Here is a 16378-nt window from a genome sequence, read left to right as displayed (position 1 = left end):
TCCCTCCTCCATCGGCCCCGTCCCTACTTTCTGCCCACATGGATCTCTCAATTACATCATTGTCTTCCTTACGTGGCTGTTACGGTCATTTAAGTTAATATACTTTCTTCTCGGGTTCTAACAAAGTACAAGGCTTGTGTGTATATCAAGTTCTTTAAAAACTTTTAACACAATTTATTAAATACATTTATTGAAATATAAAAAAATCTTTAAGTGCATTTGAAATTTTAGCTATAGTCATGAGATTATTTGCAATGTTCAATTAACTATACTATTATGTAAATGGCAATGCAAAATATCTGTTCCATTAAATCCTTGCATTAACAATAAGTTTATTCTCATAAAACTTACAAAAGTATCACACAAGTAATTTATAAGACATATTACCCATCTTTTGAACGAATAAATTCTCCAATTGCTTTAAAAGTCATATTGTTGCAGGGAATGAAAGCCAAAATACTTGTTATTAATATGGGTTTGGCTTTGTTGTATCTGTTACACACAGACAATGTTTAATGGGATTTAGATATCAATAGCGTCTTAATATTATTTATTGCCTGCATTAAAAGAAAAAAAATAAAATTATGGAAAAAATCTCTTTTAGAAGTTTTTAAAACAAATTAATTATAGTCAAATATTTTTTCTACATTCAAACAGATATGAAAATGCTTATAACATTTAAAAACTCTAAAAGAAAGAAAGATTTGGATAGTTAATTGTACGAATAATCACTAACCTTATGCACCACAATCTTTGGTTGAACTTTACAAATATTTTCATTGCTATTTAAATCACTATTACAGATTTTTTTAAATGCTTACACGTGTTGTAATGTTATAGATTGAATTTTTATTATTTGCAGTAAATTAGGTGGTATAAACAGTGCGTTTGTCTAAAAGTTTTCATTCAAAAGTTTATAGAAATCTTGAAAATAATTTTATTGTGATCAAATCTAACAAAAAAAAACATCCTCGTTTTTATATTTATATATATTAATAATATCAACTAATTTATTACGATGAGGTTTTTACCTTTGATTCATAATTCAGGATTTTTCAAAGTGAACAGTATTGATAAATTGTAAAAAACATCACCAATCTCATAAGCAAATATTAATTATTTCATGTGCAGCCACTTATTTTATAACAAAACGATTGATAACCCCATGTGAACAGAAAGTGTAAGATGAGATCTGTAGGGTGGGTATTCCACACTTGACACAGGCTCAGAATACAATTAAGTAATTAAGGTTAGTACAAATAATTTTAAAAATGAATTAAAAATACATCCAAATCAATTTTAAATGGAATAAAAATATGTATGAAAATTACACAGTCTATTACTACAAAAAGACAACTTAACTTATAAAAAATTATATATCTAGAAAAAGCACTAACATTTGATTTTAAAAATTTCTCTCAACAGTTACCCTAAATTTAACCACAATTAGAATTATCTTACTTAACTCAGTTGCATTACTATAATGAAACTGAAAATGAATATGAGCTTGTGCCAAGATGGAACAACCACTGGAAACATACAAATGGAATTAATCTTTTATGGTCACAATGTAAATTAAATAAACTGACTTGATGTGGAAAGCTGGAGGGAATCCCATTGGTGCGTCTTCAGCCAACTGCGTGGCACGACTCTGGCAATTGTACGACGACAACGCTGTCATGAACAACCACAAGTCATACAACATTCAGTCACAGTATAAACAGTAATAGAGAATGGGAAATTAAATTTGTGATATACAAAAATATAACAATAACTTTATAACACTAAAGTATGAAAATTAATAAAAATGCTTGATAATGGTACTAATTTATTGCTCTAAAAACACAATTAGAACCGTTACAATATAACTGATGTATTAATAATATGCAAATTGATGTTTTATTTTATTGAGATATTAAAATTCCTGCCCAAATTGTACTCTTCATTCGTTACAACAAAGCAAGTACGGGTCTCTAATTTCTTTTAGCACTTAAATTAAAAATGAAAACAATATGACTTGCTTTGCAGTACATCAATGGGTAAAATTTATATAAGGGTCACCTGACTTATTCCAGGATCCGACAGTTGAGGGCCCTTGTGAACCAGTTGACACCATCTCATGTTCAGCGACATGTAAAAAATTGAGTTATCCGGAGTTTTGGTTGACCATAACCAAGAATAATTCAAACCTGGATGGTGAATGTTAAATTCAATCTATAACTTAGGAATTTATAGTCGAGTTGTTAATTACCAAAACATCATCTATAGTTTCTATTACTGAGGTTTGAAAATCCGAACAATTTATATTCATGGCTTCCAGTTCTTTATTAAAAGTAATAGAATACAGCAGAAGTCCAGTTACTGAGAAATGCTGTGCTTGTGTTTAACAACTGTTGCTAAGTCACAGATTATTATCATTCAACAGCATTTGTGCCGTCTGGTCTATGCCGGGCTACTTAAACATGTGTTTCAATGTTATGTTTAAACCAGTATGGTGCTTGTCAACATTAGTAGTAAACGTAAAAACGTTTTGTTTTCTTTATATTCGAAATACTATGCAATGAAGAGATTGGATAAGGCAAAAAGTATTAAAAGGGCTACCACTTATTTGGGTGTTGGAGAAGTTACAATCTGTGATTAGAACAGAAACAGAAACAAAATAGAGAATTGGGCTATGCCAAGTGTAACGTGAAAAAGAAAACAATGAAAAAATAGAATACGAACAGGAATCTGACATTTTATATCTCTGGTTTTGTCAAATGAAACATGGAGAGAGTCCAATTAGTGTTCCAATGTTGCAGTCTAATGCACTACAACTTAACAACCAGCCATGGGTAGGTGGATAAACCAATGGAACTGACAATTAAACACATTGAGGGAAAATCTTTCTGCAAACTACAGTAAAGTTGCTGGGTAAAAAACTAGCTGGTGTTTTAAATTGGAACTGAAGTTAGATTAGCTTTTTAATTATGACAAAATGGAATTTAAAATATTGCCTTAAAAAACCTTAGTGTCCGGAAAAAACTGTATCTTGCTTTTTTGTAAAAATTAAGGATTGTGTAATATTCTTACTGTGTTGCAATTCTCGAGGCACTTTAAAACTTGTGTTTGCCCTGTTTACTTAGTCAGGACATAACAGAAACTTAGAAAAGAAATTACCACAAGATACTACTGCAAGCTTTGGAGGGAAAATTAGAACGAGGTAACAGCGTGAAAGAAACACAGAAGAAAATATATGTAAAAGAATATGCAGTTTATTGTCTAGTGTATGTAAAAAAAAACTTCTTGGTATAGGGATAGTATAATATAATTCACAACAATAAAGGTAAAGTAAAAAAAGAAACATTTTTCAATCATATTACTTTTACTACTTATTAATAAATTGTATGTTGCATATTCAACATAATTTATTATAACACTTTTACTTGACCTCCGTGTTACCAGTTTTTGTTATCTGAGGTAGTTCCATTTAACTCAGATAATCAGACTTCTACTGTATATGCTCTTTACAATTTAATATTCATAACTGCTCTAGGTTCAAATCCAAAATAAACTATGGACACAATCACCTAAAGGATGGTGATAGGTCTTAGACCCTTCTTAAATAAGTTTCAGAACGTGAAATAACTTTACTAAAGATCATTTCCGAAAAGATCGGAAATCTCTTTAAAGGTTTCATCTATGTATTCATAAGACATAATTAATGAAGTTCTAACACTTTTTATAATAAATATTCTACTAAATATGACCAAAAGTCTTTGTGTTTTACTTACTAAATGTAAGTACAAACTTACTCATGTACCGAATGTAAAAACAGTATTACAAATAATAAAATATCTATTCAAATAAGTAGGGTACGAGAAAATATTAACAACAAACATTAAAACAGTCATCATCCAGGTATATAAACTAAACAATTTTTTATAAAGATATACTTAGTAAAACCTCATTATTATCTTAGTGTATAATAAAAAATTTTTTTTAATAAAGATACTAAATCCTCAATTGATAGAACAAAGCTTGAAGAGGTTATCTGGTTTGTATTTACCATGGTTCACCCGATGAAATGTGAGTAGCGAAATTCTATTGAAGATTTTCTTCTTTCTTCCAATCTTCTTTTGGGAAAGTGAAGTTTTTAAAGTGTTTTCATCCCATGCTTAGGAGTATACTAATCTAGCATTAAAGTTTTCAACATACTCACATATTACAGTTACTTTGATCAAACCAATTATTATGTTCCATGTGTTAGTTTTGATACTAATGTAGATAAAAATTACAAGAATAATTTAAACAAAACTTCTATTATTATAAGTTTATAGTCGATTTTTGTAACCTTGTCTACAGACTCCTCTATACACTTTATTCAATGATGTTCTAACATCTATTCCAATTAAAAAAGTCTTTCGCAGTTCATAAATCACTCATTTTAGTAATGGTATATCTTTGTTTGAAAAACATTTTTTTCTGGATTGCTACTTTTAGAAGTGATGAACTGAGGGAAATAAAATTGGAAAAAAGAGATATAGGTCGAATTGCACTATTCTTCAGTTTTATGGCCTCAGTTATAGGAAACTTCAGTTGGTGTGTTTTTGTGACGAAAAAGTACTTTCATTTAGAATTCTTTTTCAAACCATTAGAAAATAATTTTGGACAACCTCGCAAAACCTACACACCTGCTTGGATGAGTGAACAGTCTTACCTTTTTATTCCACTTGTTCTCATACAGAATTCATTTATTGGTATTATACGTGTGTGTGTGTGTGGCTCACAGCTGATTATAGTATGTAAATTAATGATCGCTAATACATGTTTTTGTTATGTTTTATTTATGAAAAACCATACATAGATAAATAATCAAAAAATTATTGTACTTTTGTAAATAATATTTTAGCTTCCATTTTCGATTTTCTATTTTTATCTTTGTGCAATTCCACGCATCTGCTGTGTGTATGCGCGGATGTCAGCAGAAAATTTTTGTTCACTTCACGACATTTTTGTAGTTTTATAAATATTTCCTATATAAAATATATTGTTTTTATATTGTAATAAATTTTAATCATAACTAGGGTTGGTTTTAAAATTTTTTTGAACATTGTTTAAAATATGTTTTTAATAAGTCAAACAAATGTATGCCCATATTTTTGGAGATTAAAAGCATATAACTTAATATTAATGTTAATATCTAGTGGATTGTCTTTAAGTAAACAATTAAAAAATTAATTCTTCTTATAACATATTTGTATGTTAATTTTTTGTATTTGGCTTTGATCTTGACTAGAAAGGTAGTGTGTCTCCATTTCATAGTGTTATATGCTTGGATTCCAGAGATGATATGGGATACTCATATTCCTGTGATGATTTGACTCATAACGCCATTCTCTTCTTCATCGTAACAAGTTAAAAAGGTCCAGGAACTGTCCAATTTCTTTTATTTGTGGTCCTTTGTTAGATGCAATAGTACCCATTCAGAGCACAATTTTCTAAATTTTCGGTTTTCTGACACAACTTTAAAGAGGGCAGATCTGGACACTTGAACAAACTTGAGGGTGGTTATATTGTGGATCTTCTGTCTCCACAAACTTTTGTTTCAATTGCTCTCATTACATTTTCAGTGATCAGAGTTGGTTAACCTAAATGTTCTCCCCCATGAGTGGATTCATAACTATCTGTAAACTCTCTGACCCACTTTCAGAGTTTATATTTGCTCACCGCATTTCATTTTACAAAGTAACAATAAATGTCTGCAGTTGACGTGTTTCTTGTATATAAAAATGTAGCAATAACCTTGAACAGCTTCAAGGCACATAGTGAACCTATATGGTTATGACAAACATGTTTGTTGCAGCTCTCGTCTGAGCTAAATGGGTACAAGAGACATTAAAAACTAAATTAGAACTTTCCTTCTTGTAATTGATTCATATTTAATATAATTTTAGAGTTGTTTCTTAATTCTTTATATATAGATACATGTATATGTAATTGTTGTATATATGGCTATGTATACATTCATATAATATATATTTGATATATTTAAAAAACCTGTTAATTTCACTATCTCTTAAATCATTTGGGCCAGCCATGGTCCTAGTGTTAAAATAAAACAATAATGTTGAGGCTAATCCTGCTAAACAGTTAATAAACATTACCACCAGTTGAGTTGTAAATAGAAACTTTGGCAACTATTACAGATTCGTGTCTGCAGTGGATGTAATACTACATTTTTGCAGTAAAGAAACTTATTGAATCTTTACTGTTATCTATTATGTACTACTATTCAATAACTTAATTTAACCCTAGAAGTAGCACTTGCCGCATTTGTGATGTACTAGCATACTTTCATATTATATAACTTTTTAAATAGTAAATATTACCCGATAATTATAAAACTTACATGGTTGCAAAGAGGAAGAACCAAACTTCTCAAATATCAGGTTTTAACAGTTTTATTGTACTTTGGGGTCAAATGTATATTGTGAATTTTTTTTCTATATGCTACAACTAAGGCATAGAATTTATTTCGGGGGTGTATAACAAATAAAATTTTCACATAGTTTTTAAAGCATAAGAAATTTTTTCTAAGTAAAAATAAAAATAAATCAACACAACCAGTTTCTGAATTCTTTTGTGAAAAGAATGATGTATAATATGATACATTTGGAGCCTTGGTTATAGAAATAAGCTTTAAAAATATACATTAATGAGTATCCTAAAATGCTATGCCACTACAGACGTTTGGGTGCTACTTCTAGGGTTAAACCCTGGATATTACAACAGATATTCATACGTTTTGATTAAATGTTATAAAACATACTGAGTACATCAAAACATATACAAAGCAAACTGAAGTAAACATATTAAGTACGATGAGTAGTGCATTAAGGGGTAAACCCAATGTGAACTATAATGCAACTTTAGTAGTTCTTCAATGTATTAGGTAACAAGGAACCAGTTCTGATAGCTCCCCTCCCGTGCTAACCTTGCTCCAACTTTTATATCTAAGCTAGATCAGAACGAGTAGAAAAGTGCTGCAATACAAATTTTACTAAATTACTTTAGCTTTAGGAAACAAATTTGTTTAAAGTTATTTCTTATATCTAAATAACATTCATCTTTTAATTACATTATTTAATTATCAAGTAATCGTAAAACTATGCCTCAGTAAATTTCACGATACAAAAATAGATTCTTTTAAATTCGGAAATTTTTACAAATACTCTTAACAATCTTTGACAGTTTTGATACATTACACCCTATTTATTATTATTGAAAAGAATCTTAGAAATCAAATTCTGCTCATCTCACACACGAATTGGTACTGGTATTAGTAACACGAATTTCAATTACTGTTAATATTAAAAAGTTAAGTTCCTTGTTTTAAATTGGAAAGTTACTTTAAAAAATGGCCTCTTAGAACGTAATAATAAAATCTAACATGAAATTTCAAAGATGTCATATCTTTCCTCTGGCAAAATCAAATGTGTAAGTCATCTTGGAACATTCCAAAGCCAGAAAAGTACTTCTTATAATTGAGTACTTTATCACTAACCTGGTCTAGAGGAGTCGCTTCCATTAACGTTTGAACGATGGACATAACACAAAACTCGTCAATTGACGTAATCTGCAAAATGCTAATAACGGGTGTTTTACAGCATTTGTGTAGCACTAGCAATGTCTTACGTCTAAATTTGTTATATCTAATCATTATCTCACAGTGATGTTATTGGTGTCTAAAATTCATCTGTTTGTTTTAATCACAAATTATATTTAATTTTAAACAATATTTTGATGGGCTGATTTTTTTACTGTAACTTTTATTTACTATGTACAATATTTTAATTACAATTGCCTTCTTTAATCCTAGATCTGCCAAAGTGAACAGTTGCTGGTAATAGACAAGATAAGTGAGCAAATACCAGTAACGAACAGTAGGTTACTACCTGGTTACTACCAGAATGTGATGATAATTAAAGTAATCATTTACTTGCTCTTAAATATACTGTGTTTGCCTTAAGATGATGCCTTACCAAAAGAATAAACTCACAACACTACCATAAAGTAAATAAGTACAAGAAAGGCTGTTGTTTAGGTCAGTACGTGTTCGTTAGATTATAGTTAAGGACTATTAAATAACACAATATAAGGCTCCCCATATATGTCACAATTAGTTGTACGATTTGATTTGAACAGTTTAAATTGTCTGACCGATCATCATGTGTATGTGGAAGTCATTCAGACAAGTTAATTTAGTTAATTGGACATAGTTAATTGGAGAACTGATGGGATTTCCAGTGCCACTGTTCAACCAATGCCACTCTGACAATGAAAACAGATGTGTACGGAATTTGGCCAACCGGCCGTCTGCTGACTAGTGACAATATTAGTTTAGGGGAGGTTTGGATGAGGCCGAAATATCAAACCATGACCTCACTTTCTCTGTTTTATATTATGTAATCCGATGACCAATCGGTACGTATGTGAGGAGGAATAGTTCACAAACTAAACTGAAACTATCAGTCAGTCGACTTTGAATGAGTTGACCACGCACTCTGTAAATAATTTGATGACATCATTATCCATACAATATTTGGGATTAATTAATTCTTAATTCAGGGAGCAGTCAAATTATTTCTTGATTTCATAAGTTTTTAGAGACAGGCACTGTTTATGAGATTTTTCTGATTTTACAGGGAGGATCCTGGTTTACCAGTCGGATTGTATAGTTATCTGGTTTCCTGTGTATAGTTATCGTACATAATTGCAATTTATTAAATTGTTTAAATACCAAGTAAACTGTTTTTGATAGGCAACATTTTTTATAGACCACACGGGAAGACAGGTTGATGAATTACGTATCCGTTAATGGTAGTCACGTATTTTTTAAATGATGACCCTGGAAAATACAAAAATCCTAGACAACAACTGTGGGCTCCAAATCCAAAGGATATTCAATGGAAAATAAAGAAAGTGACATGAGTGAACAGGAAAGTTAATTTATAATACTGTTTTGGAGACATTTAAATAGTTCTAATTCATTATTTTAAACATGTAATAAAGTTTTTGTTTAGCAAAAAAGTAAGTTTAAATTTAATGTAATTTTTATTTAAAACACAGGGAATCCCTTAAATGTGTGTGATTACCTAGATCAAATTATTCCACCTATTGTCTTGGTGGACAGGACAATTGTCATGGACTTACAATTTTATTTTTTATTTAAGATTTATGTGCATTAAAAAACTGACTACTTATAAATATAGCTAGATAGTGTTTAACTTAAAACAAAATGATAAATGTAATAAATCTACAGTACATAATATTTAAACTGAAGGAATACCCGATATGAGTGCACAATTTGTACGAAAACAGGTGCGTGTGGTCTAGTATTATATACAGTATGACAACAAAATTTTTCCCAACTAGTAAATCTGCCAAAATAGGCTATAAGGATTTTCAACTGGTAGATCCAGGATTAAATCTCAAATATAAGTGATAGCACTTTGTAATGAGAGATAGAGGTTTGGATATAACAAAATATCCGACTATCTCCCTTTTTGTTAAATATGGACACTTTACACGAATTTAGACAACAAATCTAAGAGTATGAAGAGGTGAAAAGATTTCATTGCAGAAAACTTTATTTTCTTACAGAAAAAAAATATTTTAATTTAAAACAAAGAAATTTAGAAGAGTTCATGACAATATTTTTTATGATAGGAAGAGAAAATGGAACAGAAATTAATTATGAAAAAATGAAGTATAATTATTCAAAAATAATTACACAACACTTCTCAAGACATCATCGACAATAAGCAAAAAAGATTATCTTACCCGATAACCTATTGGAAAATTTAAATATATCAAATAAAGATGGTTTACAAAGTTAAATTGACGAGATACATCTATTCAGTGTATATATGTAACATTAAGGTATGATTATCATCAGTTTAATGATATTATATCACATCCAATAAGAAAAAATAAAAATATTATTATACCATAAGTTACTGATGACTGTGAGTTACCATTGACTGATGCTTAAAGTTGTTGGACATTAGCGATATGGATCACGAGTAAAAGGAAGTTAGCTGATTGTCTCAGAGTATAACAAGGCTCACTCCCAAAGAAATAAGAATTTAATAGCATGAAAACTCAACAGAAAGACCAAAAAAGGAAAAATCACTCTATATTAAAGGTTGACAGTTAACATTTTAAAAATTAAACTTACATATTTTGTTTATCGAATTTTTCTATAAACAGTAAAGCCGTAATTATATTACATCGTGAAAGCATACCTAGTGTAATTTACTCCTTTAAGCTAGAAATGACAAAATAGTTTTGATCGTCCAGTACTTAATTTCTTGGTATAAATCAGCCCATCACTAAGAAATTTTAGTTGGAACTTGAATTTTGAAGGGGTTAAAACTTTCAAAGGAACAATGTTGGCAGATACAACAATAAATACCAAAGCAAGCTAAATTAATTAATTTTATTATCAATCCGGCAGCAATAACTCACTAAACTTATTTTAGTCCCAGTAATGTGACATATAAATGAAACAATTTTAATCCTCAAACTATCAAAATATACAAAATATTTATATGGAAAACATTTTGAACAGGTTTTCCAATAGAAAACCGGTTGATCTTTAAGAACAGATTTCCAAACTGAAACTGGTTAAAAGAAATACAAAAAGGTGTTTCAGATCTAGATGGAACTGGTTTCTACACAGTGGAGAGGGTGAAGTGGGTCTCTGTTGACTTACCTGGGCTGTATCCCGCTGTAAGAGACAGGCAATTAGTGAGGACAAGTGAGCGCACGGCAAAGCTTGTTAAACTCAGTCAGTGCCGCGCGCTCACAATAATGAGGGACACACTTACCTGAACAGGTCGCAACTGACCATCTAGTGTCCAGTTAGTGTCGCCTGCGGTCACGATCTCTGTCACCATTTTCTGCAAATATCATAGCACTAATAGTAACAGTTTTATGATAGAAATAATATAAAATATTAATTTTTCCGATTACATACTTAAGTATTTTCTACACAATCAAATTTGTTTGACAAAGAAATTTTATAAAATAAACATGTACTCTGGTTTATTTTATTATAAATCCATCCATATCGTACAACAATGTTAGCAATAAACTAAAAAAATGTCTGGACGTGAAAATATTACCTATTTATTTTCAAGCTATTTAAAATTATCCATTGTTACAAAATAATTTTATCACCTCAATCCAATGAACACCTAAACTTAATTATTTAGAAATTGAGATTTTAAGACATTTAATTTTTTAATCAAATAACCAGATATTTATCACATTTAGCCGTGATAAAATATCACCTATTACATGGTTATATAAATCTTTCTGTATTTTTGATAAATCTCCATTATAAAATAATATAGAAATGTGATCCTGTTATACAGGCATTTGATTATGAAGACAGGTTCAGGCAGTTAAAATAATGCCGTGCAGTGGTTATGTTTACAGAGGTGAAGCTCCTGATATAAAAGTTAGGAATTAAACGAGACTGTTAATGAGGAGACCAGTGTGGCTATGAGACGATGAATGTAAAATTGTTTATTGCAATTTTATTTTATATCCAAGTAACCTCAAAATTAAAATGTAATAAAAAATTAAGCTATTCGTAAAAAAGATTTTGAAAAACACTTATTATACACATATATAATTTACATTATATTTTCTACGAAAACACAGCCACATGTTGGTAATATATATAACCATTTATAAATGGCCATTTCTTTACTAGTTATATAGATAAAAATATATTGCTATTTTTTACAAAATCTAACTATGGAAGTTTTACTAATTGGAATGTGCCTTAGAAGCAGTTGATATTTTAAATTTTAGGACAATTTTGATTAATCCTAGTATTAGCAAACAACGATTAGTAGTCGATTAGTCATGGTGTCACCATTTCACTTCTTACAGTATGAAAACTCGTCATATCAACGTGATTCAGGCACCATTGCATACATCAGAATCTGTCCTGTCTGCAACATTGTTTTATCAATTATTGTAGCATTTAGACGGATGACGCAATCAGCTGTTTATAAAGTAGAATTTATTTTAAACTCTGTTGTTATAGCCCAGCACAATTAATTGTTGACTGATGTGGTTATTTTGTTCATTTATTACGTTCGCTAACTGTAAGTATTTATTGATTATTGCATAAAATGTGTTTATTATGATCCTGTAATGTTCGTTAGTAGTTTTAGTGAATAATACTAACAGTAATATATTTTTTTACAAAATCTAGATGCATATCGTAGTTTTGTTTTAGCCTAAGTTATAAATAGAACCATTACAAACAATCTAACTATTGACTTATTTTTTCACTGTAATTATAATTGTGTTACTTGATTCTTCCTTTCTAATAAGTTTCTTTTTACTATGGCTCAAAACAATTAAGTTTTTGGTTACTAAATTTCAAATTGATAGTTACTGTTTTGTTCTAGGCTTAGGCCTATGAAGTTCTAACACACATTATAAACCAAATGGATATTGACTTTTTTCTCTCGGTCTATGTTCTTTATTTTACTTCCTTTTTCTGTTCTTCTTTCTATAGAAACTCTTCTTTAATTACAATTTAATGCACAATGGACAATTTCAAGGATCAATTAGTGACGAGAGAACTTGTGCATGAACTAGATGTAGATGAGTGATGTGTCGGACATAGAATCTTAGGGAGTGATGATCTATTTATCAATGATTCAGACTTTGACTCTGACGACTCTAGATTGATAAGGTGTCCTATGAGGAACATGGTAGGCGTAGAAGATAGGGGGGAACCTGAACAAGCCGCTAGCACTGCATACCAAGTGACACCTTCACCACAAGCTGCCAGACAAGTTCAACCAGTCTCTAACATCAAAAGCCTAGATGGCTAGCCTGCAGCACCACTACCAAGCTCAGGAGTTTGGGTTCAGAAGACACCTCATACACAATGTGGAAGCAAACTTCACAGTTAGACAGCCAGGTCTTAAAAGATTGTCCTATCAGCCATAAACCTCTGGATTATTTCCACTTGTTTCTGACTGACAGACAGATTGGTCATGAGGAAATTGAGAGAAAAACAAAGCTGGTAGTCTGAAGCAAAAATCACGGCTTCACTCATCGCATAATATCACTGTACAAGAGATGAAAGTCTTTGTGGCAATTATACTCAACATGGGCCTTATTAGACAAAAACTATGGCAAACTATTGGTCTACGGATCCTCTTGAGTTCATAGCTTGGTATGGTAAGACCATGAGCATGTGCAGGTTCCAGATGTTGAACACAATGCTGCATCTCATATCCAGGGAGGAGATACCCTAAGGTCAACCAGGCCATGACTCTTGGATAAAAATCCTACCTATCCAGGATGCAGTGAACTGTGCGTTCAAGCGGCACTATGTTCCACATCAGAACCTAAGCTTGGATGAAAGTATGGTTGATATGAAGAATCGTTGTGCTTTCGTACAGTACATGGAAAACAAGGTTTGGAGTCAAAAAGTTTGAACTTGTAGACTCTAAAACACTGTTTGTCGTTCAAATTGAGCTGTACTGAGCAAGGACTCCTTGGCAGAGGGACAAGATCCATTTACCCAAAACGTCTTACTTAATCTGTTCGAGTGTTGGTAAGGGCTATCATGTCATTACCGACAACTTCTACACAAAGTTGTCCCTTGCTCTGCGACTGCTGGATAACAGCATATACTTGACAGGGACTATAAACAAGAACTCTAAGGACCTGTTGCTCTGCGTTGAGTACTGCTCTTGGTGCAGAAGTCTTTGTACTTCAGGAGAGGTCTGGTTCTTCTTGTAGGTTACAAGCAGAAACCTACAATGAAAGCAGTCTACCTGATTTCGACTGCTCAGGATCAAGTTATCTGCAGTCACGGGAGTGGCATGGAAGCCATCAAACCCTATGTGATAGACTAGTATAATAAACTGATGTGTGGTGAGGACTGCAAAGACAAGTCCCTGTAGCATTGTTCCAGCTCCAGACACACAGTAAAATATTGGAAAAAGATCTTTTTCAACTAGCTGGACGTGTGTGTCAAATGCATATGATATATATGTACATCAGAGAATCCCTATCACACCCATGTCCAGGAAGAAATCCATCCTGGAGTTGATTAGGGACCTGGCATCTCCTTCTACACTCACTCTAGCTGTTGGGCCTGTAGGAGACATAGCCGGACACCATTTATGTGTATATCGTGTAAAAATTAAGTTCAAGTTTTAATTTTACTTTCCTGTTTCTATTTCATTTGCCTTTAGATATTTTTACTTCAGATCGTCAATCAACAAACGTAAGTAAAATACTTTAGTATATTACTCATCTTTTAGATTTATTAAATTATTTTAGTTCAGTACTTATCTAAATAAATAAATGCATATAGTATTACAAAAAAATATATAAAGTTACTAAATAGTGCAGTTAAAACTACTGCAAATAAACTGTGTACGCGCCGCGGCTGAGCGGCCAACTGGCTATCACTCTAAACATAGGGATGGGTGTCATGCACTAAGGTTAGTCGTCACCCGCAATGGGTTAATATTTTGTCTTAGAACAACAGTGATAAAGGAATGTTACCTCTCCTGCGGTCCCTGTCTCGGTCCTCGTGTCTTGCCTTATCTCGGTGGTCTCTAGACCGGCTTCTGTGTGACCTTCTGGGACAAAACCATCAGCATATTTTAGACAATCTTCAAATAAGCAAGTATTTATACAAATAGAAATTACAAAAGCAGCATGTTGTTACACAACAAAAAAAACAAACAAAACTTGTATGTTGTTTGATCAAGTGAAAGGTATCCAATACAAAGTCGCCAGTCAGTCGCCGTGGAGGAAGGACGTTTTTAATCAGTGCTCCCAATTATCAAGATGTCTGATAAAGATTCCTGTTCTACCTGTAATGACCCGATCCCTGAAGAAATTGATTTTGTGAACTGCTCAATTTGTTTACTTAAATATCATTTTGAATGCGCTGAAGTGGAAGAAGACAAATGGAGACGTTATGGAGTAAAAAAAAGAGATGCATGGAAATGCAAAAACTGCATTGCAAGAAGTCACAGAATAAGGATACAAATTCTTCTCAGGAGTTAATTAGTGATTTGCACAAAGATTTTCTTTCTAAAATGGAGGATACAATTAAAAAACAGTTTACTGTCCATGAAAAAAATGTTGGCAAGCAATTAGAGGATTTAAAAGAATCTATAAATTTCATCTCAGCCCAGGTTGACAGCCTTGAAGGAAAATTAACTGAAGCTATAAACAAAATTAAAATATTAGAAAAAAACCAGAATGAAATTATGTCTGAAAATAAAAACTTGAAAAACGACATTAGTGTACTGCAATTAAAAGTAGAAAATTTGGAACAGTATGGTAGAAATAAAAATATTCTAATAGAAGGTGTCCCTGAAGCTGCTAATGAACATATGGTAGATGTTATTAAACATCTGTCAACCATAGTGGAGGAACCTATTGATTTTCATACAGATATTCAGGCCATGCATCGTGTCCCTACCAAACAGACGAAGGGTCCAAAACCTATTGTAGTACAGTTTTCTAACAGACAGAAACGTGATGCTGTGCTTAAGAAGGCTAAAGCTAAAAAAATCAAGTCAAATAACTTTGTGCGAAACAGTCCGGATACGAATGTTTATGTGAATGAACACCTCACTCCCTGTTATAAAAATGTTCTATTTCATGCAAAAAAGCTCAAGCACCTGGGGTATGCGTATGTCTGGACCGCAGATGATAAGATTTTTGTTAGAAAATCGCAAGGTATGCAGCGGCATCAAATATCAACACTGGCTGATTTAAGTAAGCTGGCCAGCCAGAACATTGAAAATTTATCTTTCGGCAGTTTTCAAAACAGATAGACTATTACGTGATTGGCATATCGTGGATTAGCAGTTGAAGAGGATCAACAATATGTTAATAGACATTAACATAATTTGTGTTAATATAAGGAGTGTAAGGAAACATTTTGATGAACTGGTGATTTACTTAAATTCAACTAACATCAGATATGCACTAATAATTTTAACAGAGGTGTGGATCAAGTCTGGAGAGGAGAACCGGTATCAACTTCCAGGTTTTGACATGCTTTTGCAGCCCAGGCCTGATAACGCTGCAGGTGGAGTTGCTATCTACGTGGACTCTGCCCTGCTCTGCCCTGTCCTATTCCTACAACCTTCTGCTTCTCAACACAGCTGAATTAATAAATGTAAACATTGATCTTAGTTTAGGAAATATCAATACTAAGCTTGCTGTCTATGGTATCTACCGCCAGTGTAAATTTCATTATAATAAATTTAAACATGAATTTAGAAGTATACTAGAGGTCACTAGAGATCCTATGATTATT

At 31.8% G+C, this 16378-nt stretch overlaps 1 protein-coding gene across 3 annotated transcripts in view; it reads right to left on the bottom strand.

Moving 5' to 3' along the window:
* LOC124356178 (luc7-like protein 3) overlaps positions 1-16378 on the bottom strand; it is a 55056-nt gene that overhangs the window by 3321 nt on the left and 35357 nt on the right. The window contains exons 7-9 of one of the 3 annotated variants that reach the window (XM_046807355.1): positions 14602-14678; positions 10875-10946; positions 1600-1674 (exon numbers count right to left, since the gene is read on the bottom strand). In XM_046807355.1, the coding sequence (XP_046663311.1) occupies positions 10909-10946; positions 14602-14678 (115 nt within the window). In that variant the 3' untranslated portion in view covers positions 1600-1674; positions 10875-10908. Of the gene's footprint in view, positions 1-1599; positions 1675-10874; positions 10947-14601; positions 14679-16378 lie in introns of those variants that run through there. The other 2 variants (XM_046807354.1, XM_046807356.1) reach the window with 2 other exon arrangements.

This window comes from Homalodisca vitripennis, chromosome 2 (assembly GCF_021130785.1).
Source record: "Homalodisca vitripennis isolate AUS2020 chromosome 2, UT_GWSS_2.1, whole genome shotgun sequence".
Taxonomy (NCBI): Eukaryota; Metazoa; Arthropoda; class Insecta; order Hemiptera; family Cicadellidae; genus Homalodisca; species Homalodisca vitripennis.
Note: the sequence above shows the minus strand (reverse complement) of the source record. Positions and strands in the feature narration are given on the sequence as shown.